At 52.0% G+C, this 9,675-nt stretch overlaps 1 protein-coding gene across 39 annotated transcripts in view; it reads left to right on the top strand.

The window, feature by feature from the left end:
* The window catches only part of CELF4 (CUGBP Elav-like family member 4), a 315,449-nt gene continuing 313,580 nt past the window's right edge, over nt 7,807-9,675 (top strand). For all 39 annotated transcript variants that reach the window (XR_002345093.1, XR_002345094.1, XM_021096307.1 and 36 more), the window contains exon 1: nt 7,807-8,320. Coding sequence is in view for 37 of the 39 variants with exons in the window: in XM_021096307.1 (XP_020951966.1) it covers nt 8,035-8,320 (286 nt within the window). In the remaining 2 variants the exon portion in view is untranslated. The remainder of the gene's footprint in view (nt 8,321-9,675) is intronic.

Below are 9,675 nucleotides of genomic sequence, written 5' to 3'. Positions count from 1 at the left end.
GGCCAGTGGCTACAGCCCCGATTAGACTCCTAGCCTGGGAACCTCCATATGCCGCAGGAGCAGCCTAAGAAATGGCAAAAAGACAAAAAAAAAAAAAAAAAAAAAGACCTGTCTGGTTTCAAAGTTCACACTCTATAGACAATTCACATATTATGCATGTATGCAACTAGAGTAACTGAGGTCTTTACATAGTTTAAAGCAATAAATACCCAGTTGTACTTACAGGCTGTATTGCTTTAAATTTTACTCTGTGCAAAATTTATATTAATGTGTCTGTTTAGTAAGAGGCCAGAATTTATATATACATCTTTGCTTATACATTCTGGAAGATTTTACACTTATTAAAATAAGGTTGCCATCTGGAAATTATTTGGTGAGAAGAGGATGGTTTTTGGAAATCTACAGCATCTTTTTAAAATATTCCTAGTGGTAGCAAACCTTTATCCTTTGAAGGGGAAAAATGACCTATGAAAAATGGGCCCATTAAAGTGCCCCCTCCCACTCAGCACATCTAGATTTCTTCCCTCCCACCCACCCTTCATAAATACCCAGTCTTTACCTTCTTGGTCCCAGGCTTCTGCCACTGATTACAATCTTCCATGTAAGCAGCAGTAACTGGTTAGCAGATGGTCAGTGAGTTCTTGACCTAAGTCTTTCCTATGGGCCCAGCCTAATGCAAACCCCTGCCCTATGGCCACCTGCCAGTCAAAAACACAAGTCTACACAGCCTGCCATGGCCATCACTGCCCGACCTGACTGCCCATGTGCCCTCTCCATTCTCATCACCCCTCCTTCACTCTCCCCAGGCTATGCAGCCACAGCCTCCATGTTGACCTCTCATCAACACTCAGCTGCTGGGTGAGGGACCAGGGGTGAGTCTGAGACCCTCAGAGAACAACCCTTTGAAGATCCAACCTGCTGTAAATGTCCTGCAGTCTCACGCAAGTCCCCGTCCAGTTGGGATCTCCCTGTCCCCTCCCAGCCAACTCACTCCATGTTACTTCAGAGCCAGTAGACACTGGTTTTCTTAACCCTAGCACTATTCAAAAGATGGTATGCCAGACTAGGAGCCTGGCAGCAGTGGGGAGAATTCAGATTAGAGAGGGCAGAGAAGCTGTCCATCCAGCAACATTATCAGAGAAACCGTGGCCCACAGGAAAGTGACATTTACCCACAGCACTGCATGTGTAATAAATAGGACTCACCATTCCAGGTTCTAAAGTGAGCCCAGTGTGTCTGAAACCTCAGGGCTCGCCTACAATAAATTAACATAATTAAAAACTAATTAGTAAAACATCACAATTAAAAGGACTTGCCTCGGCAGGCAACACCTCTCAGGTAAGAAGGGGCCACGGAGAGCCGACAACCTGGTACCCAGGGCAGGTCCCAGGTAGAGGCTATGAGGAAGCCTTGTTCTCCCTGAAGGCTGCCCACTCCCAGGAGCACTTTGAGAAACAGTCCTGCAGCAAGTTATGGGACCCGCTCAAGCCCCAGCAGGAGGGAGAAGCACCTCCTCCTCCTCTGTAGAATGTGGGAGGGGCCTGGGCCAGCCCCTCAGCACCTCCGGCACTCTACCCCGTGGCCAATCAGTGATGCTCCAACAATTGCTGGCTGTCCAGACTCTGATCTGAGTGCTTCACCTACGTCTACTGTTTTAGTCATCACAACTTTATGAGGTAGCTTCTATTCCTCTTGCTTTTTACAAAGAAGGAAACTGAGCCCCAAAAAGATTAAAGAAACTGACCAAGATCCCAGAGTTAGTAAGGGAGTGAGGCAGAACTTGAAGCCAGCTTTATGTAAATGCAGTTTAAAAGTACCTGCTTCTGTTGGACTGAGAGCTGCCCAGGCTGGCTCATTTTTTTTTTTTTATGTAAATTCTCTGGGAAGATAAAGAGTAAATTCCTAACTCTTGAGTTCAAAGAAGTTAACTTTCTCTACATCCTTCTGTAGCCCATTTTGACCCTAAGTACCTACTCTCCCCTTAACAGCTTTTGTATGAGAACCATTGAGTCGGCCTCACAGAAACGCCACTGTCTCCCCTTCTTGGATGTGAAATGAGGAAGAAAAGGAGGGTGGAAGGAAGGACCACAGTCTCGTTTTACAGTCAGGAAAGCCATGACTCAGATCCCTCTCACTGAGTTCAGGCTTGCCCAGCCCCCACAGGCAGCATGCAGGATGCCTGATGCTGATGCCCGGGGCCCCACTATCCTGCCTCCTATGCATGCTGCCCTTTCATTTCCTGCCCACCCTCAGCAAACGTGAGGCAAAGCCCAGATTGACATGAAAGCCTGGAATCAGAGCCTGGAGGGCACATCCATGCTGACACAAAGGCTGGAGGTGTCCCCGAACATTTTCCACCACTGCTCAAGGCACAAGAGCCCCCACAAGTCCAAGGCCATGTGTCCCAAGGGCTCAGCCAGCCAGGAAAGAAGCCCAGAAACCCCTCCTCACCAGCCCTGGCACTTGTCTGCACTCCTGGAGGAAGCCAGTCCCTTTTGGGCTGGCCCTGGGTTTCCCAAAGCACATAGCATCCTTCCTCCAATTGTCTTCCTCCTTCCAGGGGTTTGATCCCCCAGCCAGGCCTGCTGTGGGCTCAGGACAGAACAGAGGGGCCCTTGGACCATGCACTCTGGGTGGCAGGTGGCTGCTAATGTTAACTGAGAGAAGGCAAGCACTGTTTTCCTCTTCTTTCCCACCTCAATCGGTGTGCCTTACATCACTAAACCTTCCCAAATTATTCAAGGACAGAAGCCCTAGACTTATGGAGAAGATGAGAAACACTTCCAAGACTGCCTTCAAAGCCTAACCTTGCCTATTCAACCCACCTCCACAGAGAAGCCTCCACCTCCTCGCTGTCACTTGAGAACCTAGAGCCCCTTACCCACTCCAGGCCCATCAGCTCCACCCACTGCTTCAACCTGTCTCCTCTCTTCCCAAGACAACCCACTCCTTCTTGCAGGACCAGACCAGAGCTCTATCAGAGCACCTCCCCGGATGCCTCTGTCCACCCAAACACCACCTTCTGGGATCCCCTGGCACAAATCTCTGGCACCTTTACTCCACTCCTCAGCTGGGTCGTGCCCTTGTGTGATTACTCAGTCCTCTCTGAAAAGGTTTCTTTGCCCAAATAATACAGAGCTCTCTCCAGCCGCCCCTCGCTGCCCTCTGCAGGGCTGGGCAGAGTAGTCACTCCAGAAAAACTTTAATTGGAGGTCTGGTCTGTTAGGGGAGCCCCATGAAGATTGCAGCTCTGTTTTCAACTTGTTCTCAACGAAACCTTGGAGAAATGAGATGCTTCATGCCCTCCTAGCACCAAGGCCAGCTCTCTTGCCATCCACTCCCTTCTGCATCCTGCCTTCACAAGGGCCCCTCTTTCCTCCAGGCTGCCACCCCCATCACAGATCATCACATGCAACTTAGGTTGTTTTCTGTTTTCTCCCATGTGGATGTGGAACTCCTCAGGCCTGGAAGACATTTAACCATCTGTTGCTGTTTTCCACTCTGGGGCTTTTCACTTGGTATGACTTTGGTCTCTCTAAGGAGACAGCCTGGTTCTTTCCAGGCCTTTCCCTTCTCTGCTGCTTCCAGTGAGAGTGTGGAAGGACTGGATCAATGCAAGAATGACTGAGTGGTGGTGCCTCTAAGCCAAGCTGCTCTGTGTGTTCTAAACTGCTTGATCTCATCCTGGGATCTGAGAGTCTGCCTGGGACTCTGCAGCTCCCCATCCTTAGAGGCCATCTGAATGAATACAGCCCCCTACAGAGTCAGACTGGTCATTGGTGTCTAGAAACTGTATCCTTTAGCACCTACTGTGTGCCCATGACTGTCAAGGGGGGCTGCCGAGAAGGGGTTTGGGCCAGATGACTTGGTCTCTGCCTTCCTTCACAATCTAGATAGAGAGAGAAGCTTCAGAGACAGGGGAGCCAGATCAAGTCTGAGGGTATGTGGCCATGGCCAAGACTGTGGGACAACATTTAGTGGATGCCAAAGGGAGGGAGTAACAGTGGCCCAGTTGGAGGGATGCATGAAGAGGGCATCCTTCCTCCTTGAGGAAGAGGAAGGGCAAAGTGGAGTAAAGAGCAGAGGGCAATGGCCAGGCCTGCAGGACACCACCTGAGCCCAGATCCCCACCACAAGGAGATCCGTACTTCCCCAGAAATGAATCAGTAACAAAATGTAAATCCCAAACTCAGAGAGCAAACAAGCAGTTGTTCCTCGTGCCCCCTTTCATTTGACAGCCTTCTGTCTCTCAGTGGCTGGGATAATTGTGGCGATGAAGTGGCACTTGGAGTAAAAGTTTTAAATCCGTTTAAATGTCACAGTGAGTAATACTTTGCCCCTTCTTACCCTAATTACATTTCTCTTTGATGATCTAAGGTCAAAAAAAATTTAACTGAAGTCTTTCTAGACTCTCAAGGGCAAGGAGACCAAAGTGCCAACATTTCCGTGTTCCTTACTATTTTCTAAGGGATTCTACTTCTTTGTGGCATTATTTTGAGACACCTGTCTGGGTTATTTTATCCCTCACATTCTGCTGTGGCAGAGAGGAGGGAGCCTAAGAGATCCTGCTCTGCGCCTTTAAGAGATCAAGAATTATTTCAGCCCCAGCAAGTAGGTGGGGTATTTCACCACACACCTGAGAGCTGGGAGGCAGAGAATATGTTCACCCCTAACAAAACCCAGGTCCAAAATAAGCCATCCTCAAATAGGAGAGAGGGGAGAGTGAGAAACCTTCACTAAGGCAGGAGCTATCTCATAGCTTCCCAATAGCTTCTGGTCCACAGGTAGAGAGACACAGGGAGGAACCCTGGTGCAGGGGGCAGAAGTGCAGCCCTTGAGGCAGTTGGAACTGTACCACGTGGAGGAGTTTTTGCTGGCATCTGAAATAACCAGATGCCCCCCTTTCAGTAACAGCTCTCCTCTCCCACTCACTCCTGCCCAGGGATAGCTTTTCTTTATGTATTGGCTATTATTATTAATAATAATATGAATAATGAAACACCTGTGAATAATTTACGTGAACCTGGGGGGAGGGGCTGGGGTGGTGTCAGAAAGAAGTGGATGGTGAACCTCAACCCCCTCCCCTGTGCAGATCCCTCTTTCCCCAGCCCTCCTCCCCCACTGGCTTGCTTTCTTCTCTTCCTCTTGTCCTTGCTTCACTTTGGGGGTGTGGGGAGGGAGAAAAAGAGACTTCAAGGAGGAATTACTCTCCTAACTCCCCTGTTATGGCAGAAAATACATCCCACGCCATTGTGATATCCTGAGAGGTAAGGAGCAGTGGCAGGAGATGTTTTGAACAAAGTTACCTGCCTCTGCTGACAGTCCTGAGGAAAAGAGGAGGAAGGGATCTCAGTCTGGTAGGTGTACACACACACACACACACACACACAAGGCAGATTGTGGATACAGACAAGGTCTTTGTACATATCCACACAGCACCCACACAGGCACTCACAATCCTGACCAGACATATGCATACACCTCCAAGCCACCAGTTCAAACCTTCCGTGTGCATACTAGGGGGACATACTGCCTCATGACAGCACTTCACAGGCACACCAAGCCCACAGCCACATGGCAGAGAGGTTCTGTCCAGTGAGTTTCTGTTCCATTCCTTCAGCTTTGACATTTCTTAGACCATCATATAACACTGGATAATGTAAGCCCTGAGCCGAGTTATGAATCAACTATACTTACACAAGATTCCATCAAGCAAAGGCAGAAGAATCTTTAAAAGAAAGGATGAAGTTCCACAGTTCTCAGAATTGTACTTGCTGTTTGGTTTGGGCCCTGGATCCTCAGGGAGAGGTGTCCCCGGTGGTCTCGGGGCCTGGGGCTGCGAACCTTGGGGCCTCCTCGGGCCTCCTCCTGGCGCTGGAGAGCTCGGCGTTGTGGTTGTACCAAACGGGCTCGGTCTCGGTTTTCAGGCAGCTAGGGTCTCATTTCTTTAAATAACATTTTTAACGTATCGTCTAGTAAAGTCACATAATCCGAGGGCAAGAAAAGAGAAACCCAAAACACCGGAAAGGGATCGATGGGGGCCCAGCCAGGGTCACACCAGCAGCTTTGCCCCTCAACCTGCGAGGGAGCAGGAGCATTATTTTAATTTCTCCGGCTTCTGAAGCCCAGAAGAGGCTGCCCTGGAAACGCAAATGTGGGAGAGGATGGAGTGCAGGTAAATATCATTAAAAGGAAAATCTGTTTTCCCAAGCCAAGTTCACCACCAGCATTCGCCCCCAGAGGCGGGGCTGCTTGAACCCGGCTCCCGCGCCAGCCACTCCCTCTCCCTCGCAGCCGACGTCCTGGCCCCGGCGGGCTTGATGGGGAACCTGGCGGAGTCCGGGTTGGGCAGCCGGACCCTTGGCTCTCGCCAGCAGACGTGACTCCCAGCCTCGCACTTCTGGAGCGAGAGGTGCTGCAAACGAAGTCCGAGGGGGCAGCGCACGCAGCGGGAGCCTGGGTCCTGCCGCAGCCCGGAGAGCGATTGGGGGCTTTATTTCTTTGATGGTGGATTTAGAGGGGGAAAAAATTTTTTTTTTTTCAATTTGAACCAGTAAAGCAGACAAGGGCAAAATCAAGCCAGTCCCTCGCGCTGGCTCACCAGCCACCGTGCCCAGAACCTGCCTCCTTCCTCGCCGGGCGAGCGGGCCGAGGCACCCGGCTCCTACCTTCCTCCCGCCATCCGCCTGCCAGTCCAGCCGCCGCGCTCCCGGGCGGGAAGGCCGTCCGGGACGGAAACACCCACCTCCAGCCTTCTCAGGCGGGCTGGGACCAGGGTCGGGCCCGAATCTCTACGCCCCGTCCCCCCAGCGCGGCCCAACTGCTCCCCAGACCCGTCTTCCAAGGTGGATCGGGTGGCGGTAGATGCCGTGCGGGAGGGCGAAGATTTGGGGCTGCTCTGGCAGGTTGGGGATGCGAGGAGGGAAAAAGCAGAAAGAGAGAGCGCGCACGAGAGAGAGAGAGAGAGAGCAAGAGAGAGAGCGAGCGAGAGAGAGAGAGCGCTCTTGTCTACAGATTTATCCACATAATATATATTTATGTAGCTTTTTTTTTCTCTCGACACTGATCAATGCGCACTCGGATCGCCGGACGGACTTCCTCCAAGCCGGCTCGCTTTTTCTAGTCTAAATAAATAAATAAAGGGAACCAGATGGGAGAAAAAAGAGCCCATTGCACCTTCGCCGCCGCCCCGCCCGCCATCCCTGCCTTTGCTTCGCCCGCCTGGAGCCCTAATAGAGAGCAGCTCGGTGGATAACGCCCCCCTACATACCAACACGAAAATGAAAATCAATATTTTTAAAATACAAAAAAAAAAAGTTGCACCCGCTGCTATTACAAAAAGAACTCCCAAAAGGCAAAGAGGAGACCAGAAGCCCGGTTCCTAACAGGCACCCAGTCCCCGCGGCCGCCGGGGCCGGGAATCTCAGCGCCTCCCGAAGAGCCATGCGCCTGGCGCTATTTATAGCCGGGGGCCGTCTCGGACTGTACCACCGCTGTTCGCCGGGGCCGCCGACGGGGGAGGCGCGGCGGGGCCGGCGCCGCCCCAAGCCGCCCTACTCCTGGCCGCCGCCCGCTGCCGCGCGAAGCCCCCCCCACCAAATCTAGCCCACTCCCCTCCCCGCGACCCCCTCTTCCGCGCGCGCACACTAGCCGCCCCCACCCCTGGTCTGATAGGGAACTTGAACCGGTCCAGCCTGTTTAAACGGAAAGGACAGAGATCCTGTCTGTTCAATGTAAAAAAAAAAAAAAAAAAAAAAAAAAAGAATCAGTTCAGACCGAAAGAGAGAAAGAGAGAGAGAGAAGAGAGGGAGGGAGGGGGGGGAAGAGGAGAGAGAGCGCGAGCGCGAGCGAGCGAGAGAAGAGAGGAGAAAGAGAGAGAGCAGAGAGCGAGAGGAGAGCGAGGTGTAGAGAAACCGAGGGGGAGAGAACCCGAGTGTGTGTATGCGTGTGCGTGTGTGAGCGCGAGCGAGCTTGCGAGGGAGAGGAGCGAGAGAGTGCGAGCGAGAAAGAATAAAAGGAAAGAAGATTTTCTCTATGTATATAAAGATGGCCACGTTAGCAAACGGACAGGCTGACAACGCGAGCCTCAGTACCAACGGGCTCGGCAGCAGCCCGGGCAGCACCGGGCACATGAACGGATTAAGCCACAGCCCGGGGAACCCGTCGACCATTCCCATGAAGGACCACGATGCCATCAAGCTGTTCATTGGGCAGATCCCCCGCAACCTGGATGAAAAGGACCTCAAGCCCCTCTTCGAGGAGTTCGGCAAGATCTACGAGCTTACGGTCCTGAAGGACAGGTTCACAGGCATGCACAAAGGTGAGTGCACCTTTCCCTCCCAACTTTGCCGGGGAGAAGGAGCGGGCGGGCGGGCCGGCCGGCCGGCGACGAACGAGCGAGCGGGAGACGGCGCGAGAGGGAGCCTCGGGCGGACGCCGAGGAGGGAGGCGCTCGGGCAGCAGAGACCAGGACTGGGGTGCGTGGGGAGCTGTTTGCTGGGGCAAGGCTGGGTTTTGGGCAAGAAACTGATAGACGCGGTGCCTTGGGGAGAGCAGTGGGAGCAGAAGAAGAAAAGGAGAGAGAGGATCGAGGGAAAACGGGGCTTGGATTTTTGCGTACAGCGACTTGAAAGATTGGGATGGGGACGGCTGCACCGGCCGAGCCCGGGACGGTGGCAGCAGACTGGCGGGCTCTCAGCCTACCGCGTACCTAGGGTGCTGTCCATCGCCGTGGTGCTGAAAATACTAAGAGGGGATGGTCTGATCCGCTCCGGGCCAGAGTAGCAGGAGCGCAGCCGTCTAAAAAGAGAGGTGACAAATGCAAAGAGATATTTTTATTTCGCTATCAATTTAACAGTAAACTCTCCCTGTCGAGCTGTGTGCCTCAATAATCCGGTTGTGGTGTAAGTGGTGGTGGGGGGGGGTTTGGATGTTTGAAGGAGGAGGGACAAAAACCTAAAGCAAGAATTAGCAAGGAATCAGCCTTCCCCTGGGTGGAGTGGGGGGGCCAAGGAAGCCTGGATGATCCCCTCCTCAGAAAAGCAAGGCTTTGGGAAAAAATCTGTGTGTGGAAGATATGCATTTTGGAGGGTGTATCCTAAATTATCCCAAACTCACCATGCAGAGAGGTTTATAGTGCATTATTTCTTTCCCGTGAAGCAATCATTGCCAGTGAGTGCTTGGAGGAGGGGGAAACAGAATGATCAAAGAATTAAAACCCAGCAACTTTTTAGGAAAGTGGTCGTGGGAATTATCTGCAGCCTGCTTGTTTTCTTCTTGTTTTATTATCTTCAAAGCAGATCCCCAAACGTGTTCAGTTGTAGAATGTGTGTGGGTGGCTGGTGGGTGACGAAATTAGCCCAGTGCTTGCTCCCTAACAGTAATGTATAGGATGTGCAGCGGGAATTAATCGGGGCTGGAGCTGTGTGGGCAAGTTAAATGCTTTCTGAGAGAGATTGATCGTCAGGCAGAGAAGGAGCACCGGGCTAAGGAAGTTGTAAGGGATGTGTATGGACGTTCCGTTTTTAATAAACAGTAGTGTGGAGAGCTACTGAAGATGCTGTGTTGGAACTGGTGGTTTTAAAGATGAAAACACACACACGCACACCCACCCACACATAGAGAGCAGCCTCATCCTTGGCCACAAATGGGCTATGAACAGAGCTGATCCTCCGG

The sequence above is a fragment of the Sus scrofa genome, chromosome 6 (genome assembly GCF_000003025.6).
Source record: "Sus scrofa isolate TJ Tabasco breed Duroc chromosome 6, Sscrofa11.1, whole genome shotgun sequence".
Lineage (NCBI taxonomy): Eukaryota > Metazoa > Chordata > Mammalia > Artiodactyla > Suidae > Sus > Sus scrofa.
Note: the sequence above shows the minus strand (reverse complement) of the source record. Positions and strands in the feature narration are given on the sequence as shown.